A 17,109-nucleotide genomic window follows, 5' to 3' on the forward strand; every position below is an offset into this window, starting at 1 on the left:
ATTTGCATTGAGAGGTGATCTTATGGAAAGTTCCCCATGCCAATCTCTATGTACGGTAAAGGGTTTGTGACGATGTGGGGGGCTATTTTAATACATTATTCATTCACAAAGAAAATTTGTGTCCTTTTTAGAAGGTTGGATTTTCCAGATCAATTTTTTTTATTCCTCTTTTCTCTGACCATAGAGCTTCCACTGCAGAAAAAGGCAGCAAATATTTAACAATAAAGTTGGTGGAAAAAAAAATCTATTCATATCGCAATTCAAGCTCTACAGATTCAAATTCTATTCCTAGAATTCAAAATTTTGTAATGGCGTGTACACTATCACATGGGAAAAATAACTACATTTACATACTGTGAATCTTTTATTTTTTTTTTCTTCATTGAATCTTGAGCCTAAAAATCGACAAGAAACAAGATAGCCGAGCTGTTAAGCCACTCAACCCAATGGATAGGCACAATTTTCAAAGTGAACCTATGTTAGTTCTAGGTGCTCAGTGACTACCAGTCTCCTCTGCTGTTGATTTAGCTAGCTGTCTATAGCCATGAGCTAAGTTACCGCACGTACTACAGTAACGTTGACGCCCGTCGTCCTCGGGTCACATTTGACCCATGTTCGAAGTTTCTATATGAGAACATCTTGGTTTTTTTCAACCAAATTGTATTGAATTTTTTTGTGTTTTATTTAATTATTCCTACTTCACTTTGACAGTCTGATTATCCATCAACATATGCTCCTTTGATCTTAAATTCTAGAATTATTCATACTTTCTGCATTTTTAACTCAAAAGTTAGATACAATTTCGTATAGGCTACACGTGGTGTACATGGTTGACCTTAAAATCCCAAAATGCTACAAAAACTAACTATGAAGAGACAAAAACGCGGCAATTAGTGACAAAACTATCAAAACCAGTGCTTTTTGAGCCGGAAGGACAACTCAAGGGTTAAGTAAGCAACTATGTCCAAATGTTTTTCTAAAGGCTCTGACACCCCGACCCGACGGCCAACCCCCTCCCCGAGTTGGTCCCAAAAGTTCCTCGGAACACACCGACGCGACGCCGACGCGAGCGTACGTTCTGCACGTGCGCAAGACGCAATACGTCCCTGTAACAGGCGCCGCTAATCTGGATTGTCCCCTAAAAAAAATGAAAACTGGCAGCTGATTGGACGAACGCGTCACGTGGGTATCCGGAATTTCCAAACCAACCATAATGGCGGCTCGTTCAGAATCCGATCTCATATTTAACGTAAATAGTTCACCAAAATAAATATCTGCAAACATTTTAAGTGAGAAGTAGACCGTGCAGTTGCTGAATCTGTCCTTATTTCAGATCAATAAAGGTCAGTGTAACCCTCATGTTGTCCTCAGGTCAAATTGACCCCTTTTCCTATATCAATGTATTTTTTTGTAATTCCCCAAAATAACATGATTGATTCCACCCAACGCTCTTTGGCAAGTACAAATCTCTACTTTCATTAATTTTGGGGGCGTCTTATTCAATTTTATAGCATTCTATATAGCACTCCACCTTGATCCCATTTGTAGTGCTTGATTTGAAATGAGCTAAACTGGCTTGAAAGCTTCATCCATAAACCCCGGAGACTGTTCTGAACACTGAGTTTCAGCATTGAATGTGTATATCTACGTTCAACAGGATTACGGCTGCCCCCTCATTTTCGGCCGGATGTCCCACACGTTGACATGTTAAACTCCGGTTGATACCGGGAACAACCTCCGAGCTAGAGCCGACAGTCAAATTTGAGTTAACTTTGTTGTTGTAACACTTCTTATCACACACTCCACAGCCATTTCAGTTACAGAGCTCGCCTCCCTACGTGCATACGTTCCACCAAAACAAGTTCCTTCCAGAGGCTATTTCGCAGAGGCACCGTACCTGCGCCCGGCCCTTAGCTCCGCCCAAGACCATTGGGATTGGTTCAAAGAAACGCCAGTAAACCAGAGCCTGTTATCCTAGTTCTTTTTCACAGCAGACATGGGTAGAAAAGGCACAGGTGTTGCTAACAACATGGACGACGGCTCTGTTGTAAGCTGTGACCGGGTGACTTTCCTTAGTGTGACCTTTTTTTTTTCGGCAAGATGTTGCACAGCAACCACAAACAATTGCCACGTTTAATTTGTGTATACACTGTGTATATGGGAATATACCACAAAGGTTAAGAGGGGAAACAGGACCGCAGACAATGTCCAAAGTCATCATACCCCAAATGTAATATTATAAATAAGGATGTAACGGTATGAAAATATAACCTCTCAGTTATAGTGATCAAAATGATCACGGTGTTTTTAATATAGTACATTCAATGCCTTTAGCAGCAACTTTTGGATGAAATATCTTCCATCGGCTGTCCTTCGGTGTTCTTACAATAACCCAAACATGCCCATGCTTCAGACTCGGTCCTCTTAAAGGGCTGAGCGCCGTCCTCTCCTCCTCCCGCCGTGACTCCAACTTAAAGGAAACACGTCGTAGGGCGCGCTGTGCGCCTGCGTGGCCACTTCAGGAGCCTCTGCTGAAGCTGGGAAGGATTCAATGCGGCGTTTCCACACATATTTTAAATGAAAACGGTAATTGTTATTGTCAATATTTGTATCGTGGTTTACCCTAACACCCTAACCCTAATTATAATGTAGATGAACATCAATTTGCATGAACGTATTGAAAGAAAGTATATCTACAGATACACACAGTACATGCTACATGAAGACTTTCTGTCTGAGCATGGAACACAACCACCAGAGGGGGACTCTGGCACTTTAATTCTTATTTGGCGCTCTTGATATGTGAATGGAAGAAGTCACTGGGAGACGTTGCTATCAGTGTATCAGTATCATTTTTTAGTAACCTCCTACATATGGTGTATCTGTCATTTTATCCTTTTTATTCAAATAAAAAAAAAATTGAGTGACACACAACCCTGCCCTAATTTATGTATATTTAAATTTGATAAATCATTTGGACGCTGCATGTATTATTTCAAGTGTTTAGGAATGTAAATATGACCTAGCTGTACTAATGACTAATACTGTGATGGTATCCCCTTCCTCCTCATCTACTGCAGGTACTTGAAGTATCTGACCAAGAAGTACCTGAAGAAGAACAACCTGAGAGACTGGCTGCGGGTCGTGGCCAACACCAAGGAGAGCTACGAGCTGCGCTACTTCCAGATCAACCAGGACGAGGAGGAGGAGGAGGATGAAGATTAAACTTCACAACCCTTTAAATAAAATTCCAAACTAGAAAAAAAAAGTCTTTGTCTTTTTTTTAAAAATGTTTTTATTTTTGTTCTCTGGGTACCACACATAGAGGCTATATACATACCGGAGATATGAACATAACGCTGTATGCTCTTTTTTTTTTTTTCATTAAGCACAATTAAATTACATGTTTTTTTTTTTACCTTTTATTTTCCTGGTACTCAATCCTTTTCTTCTGTGACACCTGAGTCAAAGATAAGTGTTATTTTCATAGAGGAAAAAAAGATGGAAAAAAAAAACCAATGAAGCTGGTTATAATTACTAAAAAGGCTCCGGTTAAACCCAACGGGAACCGTTTAAACCGCGGCTCGTGACTTCAGGACCTTCCGGGCTCTTGATCCACGTTGATGCGTTTAGATGCAGCTGAAACTCTTGCTCTCTCTCTGTGGGGCATCCTCTGTTACAGCTGTGGTAACCTTGACAACAGTTAGCCCACTGGCAGCCAGGACTCCCTCACAGCATGCAGCCGTGAGGCTTTTAGGGTCTAAAAGGGGAAGTTGGAAAAACGATTTAACTCCTTATTTCTACCTTTTTTTTTAGAAATTAGGCAAACCGAATTAGACCCAAACCTATTAAATGACATGTTTCCTAAGGGGGGAAAGCAGGTGTTTTGTTTCCTTCCTACAGTCTGGATTCATTTAGAGGAGAGGTTGTGCACGAACAGGGAAGCAGCAGAAGTTTCTGTCTCCGTTCTCCGGACTTCCAGATGAAAGGGGCAGGCGACAGGCGCGGGACCGGATCCGCCTATCAGCGGCGCATGCATAGCGTTGCCTTTTACACACCACTAGTTACTGGTTACTAAGAGAGCATGACTAACTAGTTGTGGGTGAAATTATGGGATGCATCGCCATGGCAACAGACCAGACGTCACAATCTGGGCATGTGTGTTCCATTTTTGTCTTTCTTATTTTTCAGACTGGAAGACCTGGATAGAGATCAGTAGAAATTAATATAATTTATATAATTTTTTTTTTTAATTAAATGTTTTTACTCTTGGAGAAAAATCCTCAGATTTACTACAAAATAATATGTAATTTTTTTTTTTATTTTTTTTTTATTTTTTTGGTGGAATAGCCTACATTTGTGTTTGGGTGAAGAAAGAGACTGGGCTGCGGCGTCTGGAGGGTTAACTTTCAGTATTCTCAGCCTAAAAGGGGTTCGGGGGGCTATGAGATAAAGATGCCGGGGTCGCTGAGTAATGAAGACGAGGGACAAGACGACATGGATTTTGAAGACGATATGCCAGGTGAGGGGGAAGGGGGGAGTGGGGGGGGGGTAGGCGGGGTGTCCTTCAGAGTCTTTTTTTTGCGCCGCTACGCCTTGATTGCGGGGAAAAGGGCTTGTCCTGCGTTCCTGAGACCAGAGAGGAAGAGGAGGAGGAGGAGGAGGAGGAGGGGTGGGGTGCAATAAGCACAGTCATGCTGTTATTTCTTTGCACGACCTAGTGTCTTAAAAGTGGGATCGGGTTTTGGGGATTCTGGCTGTCCTCACATCCAGGCTGATTTTCTTTTGGGGGGGGGGGGGGGGGGGGGGGGGGGGGGTGCATGATGAAAAACCCTGCTGCACGGTTTCTGGACGCTGTGTTTTTTCTTCTTCTTTCTTTTCTTTCACATGCGTGTACAAGTGTATGGCTTTCAGCTCAAGTTTGGTTCCTGGAAGCTGTTTTAAACCAATGCATTGGTGTCAGTGTGTGGTGTGTCCTAGAAATGGACTACTGTGACTACATGTGGTTTTGGTACATGTGATGCGTTTCTGTGCTGGTTCCACTTGAGATCAGGAGGCTGCTCCAACTTGAATGTTTTTTTTTTTCCTAGCCCTGCATGGCCCTAGAGGTGTGAAAGCCACGTGTAGGCTCCAGTAAACAGTCCTTATGGTGTGCCATGGTGTCCTTAACCGTGATCATGTGCACTGCTGAGGAAGACCATGGCCCCGGGGTCATCAACATCCCTTTAGCTCTAGGTCGCACACTAACTGGAATTAACTCTAACCCACATTCTCGACACGCAGCTCGGCTTCAGCTTCTCAGCCAAATGTGTGCAATATTTCTCGTGGCTGTAAAATGAATCTGTCAACCATTGTGGCAATAAACCAATTGTAGGCTATACATTGACATTTTTTAACCCTTATAGATGTTAAAAACTAATCAAAGCACAGGGGGTGTTAAGAGTCCCTAATAAATGACCTGACCACAACATGCTTGCCAAATTGTGGTCATTTGGTTTTCTTTGGTCTATAAACTCAACCATTCTTTGTCCTAATAGCTGTAAAGCACCTGATTGGTTTGGGATATCCCGGTCACAACGTTGAGCTGACTAAAACGATGTTTTCTATAGTAGTAGTTCGAGATTTGGATTTTTTTTGGACTGCTGCATCTGTGAGCCGCAAAGACAAATCGAATGGTATTACTATTAAAAGAATGGCCAACTATTTTGATTGTCGATTAATCGGTTTAGGTCATAAAGATTCTCAGATTTCCAGCTGCTTTAATGCGAATGTGTTCTAGTTTCTTGGGCAAAACAAGACATTTGGAGACGTCATCTTGGACTTTTTGGGAAACTGATCTACATTCGTCATTGTTTTTTGTTAAACATTTAGACATAAGAACTGATCCATTAATTGAGAAAATAATCAAACGATGACGCACAATGAAACAAGTTAGTTGCCTAGAGGGTTAATGGTGTCTGCTTGGTGATCTGATAAACCAATGATGGGATTGGCTGAAGTGATGAGCTGCCATGACTTTAACATGCAGTAATACTTGTAACTGTAAGGTGTCTGTCATGAGCAGCCAGGAGCCAGCTTCATCAAAATGTGCTGTACATCCCAGTCAAACCAAGTCCTACAGAGGCTGAGGCGACAAAGTGCATTCTGCTGGGCATGAGTAATCTTTGTGCCACGGGGTCAGATTGGCCAGTGCAGTCAATAGATTCCTATTTTCTTCTTTTCTTGCAACTCGCTCTGAGGCATCAGTAAATTCGATTTTGGTTTGATGTCAAGGGCAACACCTAAAACACGCCGCTTTGCCTTCTTCTTACTTTTCACATCACAATATGGAACTTTTCATGGTTAAAACTAAAAAAAGCCAATGCAATGTTGTCTCCAGCCATTGGTCTGCGTCTACTTGCTGTTTAGTGATAATATTATTACACACAGTTGCAGTGGCTTGAGAAAGTTTACCCACTCATTCTTATGTTAAAAAGAGGAATAAAAAATATCTTTTTAAAATTGATCTTAATGCTTTATCTGAAAAAAATTGGAAAATCCATCTTTTTAACGACACCCATTTTCTTTGTGAATGACTAATGTATTGTAAATAAATAAATGTTCTTCCTTAAAATACAGGGGGCATAAATATACACCCCCCCCCTATGTTAAATTCTTATAGATGCAGGCACATTTGGATTTTTAAAATATTATTTTTTTTTTTTTTATGGATCCAGGATACAATGCATCCTGATAAAGTTCCCTTGGCCTTTGGAATTAACATATACTATATGTATATATAATATAATTTAACACAGGGGGGGTGTATACTTATGCTCTCTCTATTTAAAAAAAGAACACATCTTTAGCTACAATACATTATTCATTCACAAAGAAAATCGGTGTCCTTAAAAGGTTGTTCAATTTTCTTCTTTTTCTTCAATTAAGGCGTTAAGATCAATTTCCAAAACATGTTTTTTTATTCCTCTTTTGAACCAACTTTAGCCTGGGTGTGTAAACTTTTTCAAGCCACTGTACATTACAAAGGAGTTGTTGGTCCATATAAAGGCACTTCAGACAGTCACATGCATAAGGCTGTCTCCGGAAAAGGTCCATGGAACGTTTAGAGTCAAAACATTGAATGAATCATTTTCACCAACGTGGTTTCCATGGTGCATTTCTTGCACATGGTTCATGCTTGTTTCGAAGGTCTTGAGCCTCAAATGCTGGTGCATTGTTTAACTGTGCTGTTTAACTGTCACAACAAATGGGATATATTAACGGAAGTATATCATCTGCGTATTATCATATCTATCTGTGACTAAAACAGGATTTTCTAAGTCTGTAGGAATTGCCATTTTCTTTCCTGTAGGCTACACAATGTTTTTCACAAGCCAGAATAATACCAATAGGCTTGCATTGACTTGCACTGTGCAGTACGGAGAGATAAAGACAGAGTTAGAGAGGTGGGGGGGGGGGAGACGGAAAGGGAGTGTTTGAGTGTCGAAGCATCATCTATGAGTGCCAGTCGTAGCCTGAGGGAGAAAACAAGCACTGATGCGTGTCCTTAATAACCTTGTAGTTGGTTAAGCATGTATATGAGAGGTAAGGTGGAATTGGTTATGGCAGGTTAGTGAGGAGGTGTGAATTGTAAAGTTTTCATATATCAGATGAAATTGATTTATGTCATATCAAAGGGACTCTTTAAGGTTGTCATCTCTATGTAGTGAAGGGTAAATTTACTGACAATTAGACAATAATTTCTACTTATTATGCCTTAATGAAGCTCTTTCTGTGGCTAAATGTTGATATCTGCAGTATACGGACAGTGGTAAATGTCTTTGCTGTCTTCTTTTTTGATCATATCATAGTCTTGCAAATCCATTGTTATGCTGCTGATACAGGAAGCAGTGTGCAGACAGTTTACAACCTCCATCAACAGGCATCAAAGTGACAGACGGGGTCAGGAATCCAGGTCCAATCTTTCCCCACATCAAGATGCTCCCGTGCAATTAAAACGCAACGATGTAGAAGCACATCCTAGGGGGATTTCAGACCCCTTAAAGCTAAGCTATCACAGCCTTTATTTGTTGTGGCACATAAAGTGTCCTAATTCTCTTTGTCTCACTCCGGGTGCTAACACTGTCACAGATTGTTCCTTTGTGTTTTCGGGTTTTTAATTGTTTTTGTTCGTCCCTAAAATTGAAAGATTATCATGAGCTTTGGTGTGCCTACAAATGTTATCCCCAATTGGAAAGAGCTCTATTTTTGGAACCCTCGCTGTGAAAGTTGACACCATTTATTTTTCTTGCTGCGCGTGCCCAAAGCCTGTGCATGAAAGATGCGCTATTTTAATGTGTGTTTTCAGATAAGCGGTGCAGCATTTTGGTCTGTTTGATATCCGCTTTATTTTTGCAAACATAATGTATGATCTTGTGCATATATTGTCAATGATAGATATACTTTTGATGGTGCTATTTGGTCTCTATCCCTCCATCACTTTGATGATTCCATTTTCTAATAATAGTCTATGGGTGTCTTTGTCTGAAGGCGTTCCAGGCCTTAGCTATGAGCACTTGATCAATGAAGAGAGAAAAGCAGTGGCTCCGTTTTTCCTCCTCTTTAGCAAGCAAGGCTGGGCAACATTAAGTGGGCATTTCCAGACAGGGGCCAACAGAGAAAGGGCTAATATGCTTTCCAGTAAACTCTAACTTCCTCACTTGGGAGTCGCTCACGAATCTCCCTTCTAATGGGTCAGTCCGGTGGCCAAGACCTTGCAGGAAGGTCAGGACCGTGTCCGTGCCATCCGTCCGCACTTTACAGAAGGCTCTTTTGCCAAGTGGAGCTTTGTTTCTCTGTCTAACATAACCTAGTGCCGGACCTCCCTGTGCCACATGACTGAGCGACCCCCTTCCCTTTCCAACACCTGGCACAGCCTGGTCCACTCACCAGGCAGAGAGATTATCATTCCCCCGAGGGCCTACCCTTTGGGGACTTCGCAGGCCACTTGCTGTCGGCGGTTTTCAGATTGCATGGCAATGTAGGCGTTAAACGCAGACATCTTTCTTTGTTGGGATTTTCGATCAACTGCATTGCTGCCCATACACGAGGTGCATTAACCAGAGACCATTTGTACTTTGTAATGTGATTGCTAACAACAACTATCACAGCTTTGAGGCTGTACTCCAGACACAAACAGCACGGGGGCTAAGTAATTAGCACTTCTGCCTCACAGCAAGAAAGTTCTTGGTTGGAGTCCAGGTTGTCTTTCTATGTGGAGTGTGTATTTTCTCCCCGTGTTTGCGTGGGTTTCCTCCGGGTGCCCCGGTTTCTTCCCACCATAAAGACATGCATACTAGGTAGGACTACAGTTGAAAAATAGATGATTGGCTAACACTGGTGCAAATACAGAAATGTTGGTTAATGTAGATTGTCCTAATCAAATTAATAAATAAATTATATTAAACAAGGGGCGCTTAGAGCTAAATGCTAACTAGCTGATGTTAAGCATCTGACTATTTTAGCTTAGCATGCTAACATTTGTTAATCACTATTTGGTCTTAAACCCAAAGTGGCAATCCATCCAACAGTTGTTGAGACATTTCACTCAAAACTACAAAGTTATACTTTTCAAATGTCAACCTCACGATGAAAAACATACACAAAAAAGTATGAGGATCTTTAAAGTCATTAGGATTAATCAGCTGGGAAATATGAATGTTTGTACAACATGTAATAGGGATTAATCCAGGATAGATGTTGACATATTTTACAGAGTAAGATAAATTTGTCCAAATGGTGGCGCTACAGGAAAGTCATTTAGGATTCATCCTCTGGGGACCATGAATGTCTCTACAAAATGTCCTAGAAATCTGTCCAGTAGTTCAGTAGTCCAGTAGTCTGTCCAAAGTGGTGGACTGAGCGCTCAACAAACCAACGCTGCCATTAAGAAATGGACTTAGTCTGCTCTGCTGCATATATTTAACCTTTTAAAACCTACATCAATAACACTGCATCACCACTGTCAAGTTTGAGTGTTTTATTGTACAGAAAACAGAGCAAAGGACACACAGTCCGGCCTCATCTGGTGCATCTCATCAGTGATGTGTGGTCAACCTGTTACTCACTGAGACAAGAGGTGCAGACGGCGTGCTTTCTGTAATCCGGAGCCTTCTACATCTGCATCCGAGACATGCCATTAGCTGTACATCTCAGTGAGATGCAAGGCTTGGCTTGCATACGTCATGGACTTAAACACACCTGAGACGTCAAAGAGCGTCCTGTTTGAGATACTGAATACATAAAGTCAAGGCTTTATTAAAAAGAGAGACATAAAGGAGAGAGGAGCACACTATGTGTGAGTCAGATAGATAGATAGATAGATAGATAGATAGATAGATAGATAGATAGATAGATGTAGGGCTGTAATCTCCCGGTCGACTAGTCGATTTATTGGTCGATAAATTCTGGCTCGACCAAAATTCTGATTGGTCGAGTTTTTGCCGTGTTAATCTCATCAGGTGGAAGCATAGACCGTTACTGTCTATGGGTGGAAAGCACTAATTGCCAATGGGGGTGTTTTCAGAGCATCCCTGTTTCACAGGTAACAGTCTGTCTTCAGAACAACCCCCTTGTTTTCTCTTTTGTTGGATTAGCCCGACCCACTGGGAACAGATTGAAGAAAGAACTAGAAAGCCTTCGTGGTTTGCTGAATATTTATTTAATCGTGAGTGTTCAATTTCCAGTCAGTCCTCCTCTACCATGTCGAAGACATCGCCAGTGTGGCAGCGTTTTACAAAAATAGATAACGGGAAAAAGTTGAATGTAAAGTTTGCAAGCAACAGATTGCATTTCACAGCAAGACTACAAACATGGCGTATCCCCTAAAAACGGTAAGCTAACCTGTCTGCGTTAGCTTGCCCTGTCTGTTTTGAGTAGGCTAGCTATATGAACATATCAAAATTGGCATATTTCATAGTCTAATAATCGTTAGACTACCACCTGCAACGACGGTAGCGCCCCCCAGACACACCCCGAACCCCGCTGGATGTAAGCCTCTATAGTCCAAACGCAAAAATAATATCACGGAAGGAATTGTCGACTTTATTGCTCAGCATATGAGGCCCATTGCTGTTGTGGAGGGCTGAGGTTTAAACAAATTGTTAATATCAAGCGCCAGCACGAGTAAGAGTAAAAGCTTTAAACTAATAGTGTCTTTAAACCGTGTCTCCATGTCTCCATGTGAGGACACAGAGCGCTGTCAGAGGCGACTTTAGTGCAAAATTATTAAGTTAAAAACGATTTAATATACTGCAAATAGCCAACAAGTACTGCAGGACAGTACAGTTATTTAATCTTAAATTTTCTTTCCGCCCCCCCCACACACACACACCGATTTTTAGTCGGAAATTTCACGACTTTAGTCGAGCAAGATTTTCTTTGGTTGATTACAGCCCTAGCTAGATAGATGGATAGATAGATCAGTGATTAGTGGTTATCCTGCCTTAATCAACTACTAATAATTCAATTGTATTGTTGTTTTACCTTGCATTTTTACATGCAAATGGATAGAATTATTATGACCATTAAGAAATGTTGTCAGTCAGCAGCTTTACTTTGAAAATATGGGACACATAAAGTCCAATTAGCTCTGAAAAAGAAGGGGTGATGCACTTTAACTGGCGGTCAAAGGAAACCAAACACATTGCCATTGACTAAAGCTTTGAAATCACTGGTGTGCATGGACTGTGTGTGTGTGTGTGTGTGTGTGTTTAGCAAAGCTAGCAGGAGGCTAGCTTTGCTAAATAGGGGATAAGTGTTTGGTGGAGGTTTGTGTGTCTACTACACAGGAATCCCTCCTCCCTAACTTCTCACTCCAGCTGCCCAGGGGAGGGGTAGACTGCAGGGCGAGGGTTGGCTGATTGACTCTGATACATGCGCTGCATATTTCATGCCCTCCAGTCTGTCGGCATGAGAAATAGAGAGCGAAGGCGGATAGAGAGCAAAAAAAGAGGCCGAAAGACAGTCGGAGAGAGAGATTGAGCTCAGATCGACCTTTACAGGGGGAGTTGCATCCTGCTTGTACATCTCAGCGTGTCCCTTTAGAGTGATGTATTGTTTGGGACTGTCTCTGTTCCTTAGTTACTCCTCTGTGACCCACCATGGCATCGCCGAAGTCTGCTGCGCTCAGCAGTCAGCCCCGTTTGTACACAGCAGCTCTGAGACAGTACAGCTGACAACCAGCGGCAGGTCGCTTTAGTCCCAGCAAGCATTAAAGGCAGAGGATCTGCTCAGTCTACCTCAGTGGTCCTCCAGGGACGTCCCATTTAGCGGCAGGGCATGCACTCCATCTATTTGTGCTTTGACGGGTGAAGTTGATACACACTCAGTGATGTGTGATTACGAGGTTTGTTTTGCCAAGTGCTCCTGTCGGTCTGGCATAGATTCATCATTTTTTATTTTCAAAATCTGGCTTTCACTTTGCTGTTATTTCACAGCAGCTAATGATTCATTTTTTTAATCGATTCATCTTTCTTTTTATATTTTGGATTGCTTGGTTTGACCAAAACTTTGCACAACGGTATCAGTCTCTTTTTTTTTTTTGCATGACTTTTAAATGAAACATTCAGGATTACAGGAAGAATGAATGAAGGATAAAAAAAATGCTGTTTTGGTGTAATTTGTAGTTTGTAAATGTAATATTGTCAATGCTACAAATAGTTTGTGTCACAAATGGTTTCCTGCCATGGTGTTTTGCCCTTTTAAAGAGAGAAAACTGTTCCTTTTTTGTGTTAAAAGTTATACAACTTATATAATGTTTTGTCTCACCAACTTTCCAAAACCCAAATATTAACAATTAACAATGATGTGAAATGGAGAAAAGATGCAAATCTTCACGTAAAAGTTGTTGGAATCAGTCAATGTTTGACATTTTTTTTGTTGATAGATGACAAAATTGTTGTTGATTTAATTTTCTAATTACTACATTTGTCAATATAACGAGACAGGCTCATTACAAGCTCAATTGTCTGTAATTCAAACTCCATCTCATCTGATGATGTTTTTGTTTCTGCGCCCAGATGAGGATGACGATGGGGAGCGCAACGCTGTCCCCCTCACGCCCCTCGACAGCTTCTTCTCTGACAACGACTCCCTCAAACAACAAAAGAAGAAGAAGCCCAAAAAGATGAAAGAGGGGAAAATGCCCAAAGTTAAGAAGAGGAAAAAGGAGGTAAGGTGTATTTCAGACTCATCGCCATCTGTGGTGACCTCAGCTTTGTGGCTCAAGCTGCGCCCTCTATTTCTCAAGCCACTGTCTGTCCAATTGGATCCAAGGTGGGTTTTGGCTGCTGGACCGCCGCTGTAGTCTAAATGAGAGGCAGTGGACCGTCTCAGGCTCAGAGGAGGTTGGCAGCAGTTACACTGTCAATGCCAGTGTAAGCTGTGGGCATCAAGGGCCAGTTTAAAGGGTAGATTGGTGCCCGTGGTGCCAGTGCTGATGGCAGCGACTGTAGGTCAGAAATACAGCGATTGTGCCAAGCTAGCAGTGGGAGTCAATGCGCTGACTGAGTAGTTGAATGTCCCCAGGCCTGGCACACACTTACAGTGAGGAAAACCAGTATTTGAACACCCTGCTATTTTGCAAGTTCTCTCACTTAGAAATCATGGAGGGGTCTGAAATTGTCATCGTAGGTGCATGTCTACTGTGAGATACATAATCTAAAAAAAGAAATCCAGAAATCACAATGTATGATTTTGTAACTATTTATTTGCATGATACAGCTGCAAATAAGTATTTGAACAGCTGAGAAAATCAGTGTTAATATTTGGTACTGTAGCCTTTGTTTGCGATGACAGAGGTCAAACTTTTCCTGTAGTTTTTCACCAGGTTTGCACACACTGCAGAAGGGATTTTGGTCCCACTCCTCCACGCAGATCTTCTCTAGATCAGTCCGGTCTCTGGGCTGTCGCTGAGAAACATGGAGTTTGAGCTCCCTCCAAAGATTCTCTACTGGGTTTAGCTCTGGAGACTGGCTAGGCCAAGCCAGAACCTTGATGTGCTTTTTACAGAGCCACTCTTTGGTTATCCTGGCTGGGTGTTGGGGGTCATTGTCATGTTGGAAGACCAAGTCTCGACCCATCAAGGGAGGTTGTTCCCCAAAATCTCGCAATACGTGGCCCCGGTCATCCTCTCCTTAATACAGTGCAGTCGCCCTGTCCTATGTGCAGGAAACACCCCCAAAGCATGATGCTACCACCCCCATGCTTCACAGTAGGGATGGTGTTCTTGGGATGTTACTCATCATTCTTCTTCCTCCTCACAAATTGCGTTTTCGGTCAGCGCAAACGTAGTCTGACTCTTCGGATGTTGACCGTTTTGTCATCGTCCAATGTCAGCGTTCCGTCTGCCGTTATGCTCGGATTCCTATGTATTGCTCAAGGACACATCAGCAGGGTTTACGATCACAGATAATAAATGGGGCTTAAGCCCACATTCTCTGGTTGAATGTCAGTTCATTTAACCACAGAGCCATCCTGCCATCTTTCTTTCCACTATTTTTGGGATGCTCTGCCAGTAACCCGTGCCAGTGATTGCAGGCTGCTGCATTTGATGACCCAAAGATTCATATCACAACCAGATTTAAGAGGAAATTTAAAGAGTAGACTTTCTCAAAACACATCTTGCCTTTTGCACTTGAATGCTGACAAAACGGTCCTCCTTTTGGATTGCTTTGTCTTCTTTGACTTCCGCTAATGCCGCTATTTCTTTTGCAAGACCACCTTTGCCGCATGTGAAGATTAGCGCCACCCAAGATGATTCTGATCGATTTTAAAGAAATCTATAAACAAGCAAAAATTTATAAAATGTTAAGGGGAAAACCCCCTTTTTCAAATGTGGACTAGTATGTGTACACTAGGGACATAATTCAAGCAGATTTGTTACGATAAGCTCGCTAATTGCTAAGATACGATAATCACAAAACTTTTAAAGCTAGCCTATTTGACCTTTGCCTCACAGTAGCCACTGGGGTCAAACGTGATAATTATGGGTAAAAAGGAATCTTAAATGTAACAGTAGTGAAATGAGTCAGTATTGTCCTTTTTACAGCAATATCTAACATTATTGAAAATGTGCTAACATGAGCTAGCATATCCGTTATCCATTTTTCCAATGTGTTTACCAGCTAGTCGCTAACTTTGTACCATTTGGTGTTTGGAAAGTAGCATAAAGTGAGTTTTCTTTTCTTTTCTTTTTTCTACAAGAAAACCCCAGCTCCAGCTACAGCTGGAAATGAGGTCAATGACAGCAGACATTGTTGGCTGGTGCTACACCACATTCAGTGACTAAATTATTGTATTTCAGTCTATTTCCCGTTGATTTGTTCCCTTTCTAAAATGAACCCAAACAACAAGTTAGTAATACCCTCAACCAGTCCTCTGCAACTCCCATCTATAAGATAACCTACGACATCTTTGTCAAAAATAGCAAAGCGTAATCAGGTCACAGGACTTAAGGAGTTGCACACCAGAAAATCAAAACAATATGCTAAGTGGGCTTTTTTTGTGGACATTTTCATTTCCTCTGTTACCATAAATTAGATTAGATTAGATAATACTTTATTCATCCCACAGACAATGAACAGAAAGATATTGAATGAACGTAAAGTGGATTTTAAGGAGACTTTGACAAACAAAGATGGCATCTAGTCAAGTCAGCTCCGACGTTGCGTTGCTTTTCCTGGCAATATGAGCCAAATTCTGAATGTTATATTCAATATTTACCGGAATTCACTGTATTCCCGGTGTGTTTCCTGCCTGTGGCGGCGATAAAAAGCTTTAACAGCGTCACCGACGTAGCCAGGATGTTCCCCTCTGCTGGCTGGAGATGCCAGCAGTGCTGCGAGGAGCTTGGCTGGCCAGGCTGCCACCCGGCCCTTTGGCTGCTTGGGGTAAACACTGAGCTCTGGGTCTCACTGAGCTAATGAGGGGGGGGAAACTCCCTCTGACACTCTCCTCCCTCTCCCACACACACACTGTATTCTCCTCTTTCTTCCCTCTCCTCTCACATACATCCCCTCACTCTGCCTTGACTGTGATCCTGCTGCTTTATCACTGCCTTTGCATCAAAGCAGCTGCGAATCTTTCTTTTCTTTCTTCCTTTCCACCTACTCTATCGTTTCTGTCTCTCTTTCCCTCCCACCGAGGAACTGCTGCTGCTGTAATTTACTTCCAGTCAATCCCCGAATGTTGGTGTCAGACAGGGGCCAAAAGTCAATTGGGGTCAGAGACTGTCAGTGGCGCATCCCAGTCGCAGGTCAGAGCTCCTGGCGGAGGGACGGCCAGTGGAACAGAGGAACTATGTGGATGTGAAGGGATGTTCTGTTTCCCTTTCAACAAAATCACATCTAAATCAAGGGAATAGACGTTTACAGAAGACCGTTCATTTTATTGGAAAAGGAAGAGGCTGCAGGTGGGCAACAATAAAACATCCATAAAGCTCTGAGGGAGCCGCTTTAGCTGTAGCTTTAATATTTTTTTGCTGAAACACACTCATTTTAAAGATGAGCCTCCGTCTGGTTTTTATAAGTTCGGTGCCCTCTCAAGAATTGTGAGTCAACAGAGAAGTGTTGTTGCCGATTCCGGGAAAAAGAAGAGGCTGTTGTTTTAGAACCATAAAGTGTTTTTACAGCGGTATTTCTCCCTGTTGAACCGGATTTGATTGAATATCCACGTCTTTGCTCGTTTTCTGTGTGCATCCTCTGCAATCTCCCTAAGGCAGAGCCATTATGGGGAAGCATCTAATTTGATTATGTTATCAGGACTTATTTGATTTGCTTCCCTTTAAAAGTGAAGACGTAGAGACACCCTCTTTGTTGCTGCCAGTGTCCTCTCCGGTCCTATGATGTGTGTGTGTGTGTGTGTGTGTGTGTGTGTGTGTGTAATATTGAACTCTGGGCCATGGTGAGGGTTTTGAACAGGTCCACCTTGTCTTTGCAGTTTTCTCAACAGTGGTTCTGCTTCTTTGCTTTTCCTTCCTCCATCTCTATCTCCACCCCCACTCCCATCCCCCATCCACTATATTAAATCTCTCTCTCTCTCTCTCTCTCTCTCTCTCTCTCTCTCTCTCTC

General features: G+C 42.1%; 2 protein-coding genes across 4 annotated transcripts in view; both read left to right on the forward strand.

Annotated features, from left to right (window-relative positions):
• rpl22 (ribosomal protein L22) overlaps positions 1-3,268 on the forward strand; it is a 5,079-nt gene extending 1,811 nt beyond the window's left edge. Inside the window, exons 4-6 of the mRNA XM_034869594.1 lie at positions 983-1,071; positions 1,809-1,954; positions 3,081-3,268. Coding sequence (XP_034725485.1) covers positions 983-1,071; positions 1,809-1,954; positions 3,081-3,225 — 380 coding nt within the window. The 3' untranslated portion in view covers positions 3,226-3,268. The remainder of the gene's footprint in view (positions 1-982; positions 1,072-1,808; positions 1,955-3,080) is intronic.
• Positions 3,269-3,914: 646 nt separating this feature from the next.
• chd5 (chromodomain helicase DNA binding protein 5) overlaps positions 3,915-17,109 on the forward strand; it is a 54,806-nt gene continuing 41,611 nt past the window's right edge. For all 3 annotated transcript variants that reach the window (XM_034868214.1, XM_034868212.1, XM_034868213.1), the window contains exons 1-2: positions 3,915-4,522; positions 13,059-13,210. In XM_034868214.1, the coding sequence (XP_034724105.1) occupies positions 4,456-4,522; positions 13,059-13,210 (219 nt within the window). In that variant the 5' untranslated portion in view covers positions 3,915-4,455. The remainder of the gene's footprint in view (positions 4,523-13,058; positions 13,211-17,109) is intronic.

Source organism: Etheostoma cragini, chromosome 4, assembly GCF_013103735.1.
Source record: "Etheostoma cragini isolate CJK2018 chromosome 4, CSU_Ecrag_1.0, whole genome shotgun sequence".
NCBI lineage: Eukaryota > Metazoa > Chordata > Actinopteri > Perciformes > Percidae > Etheostoma > Etheostoma cragini.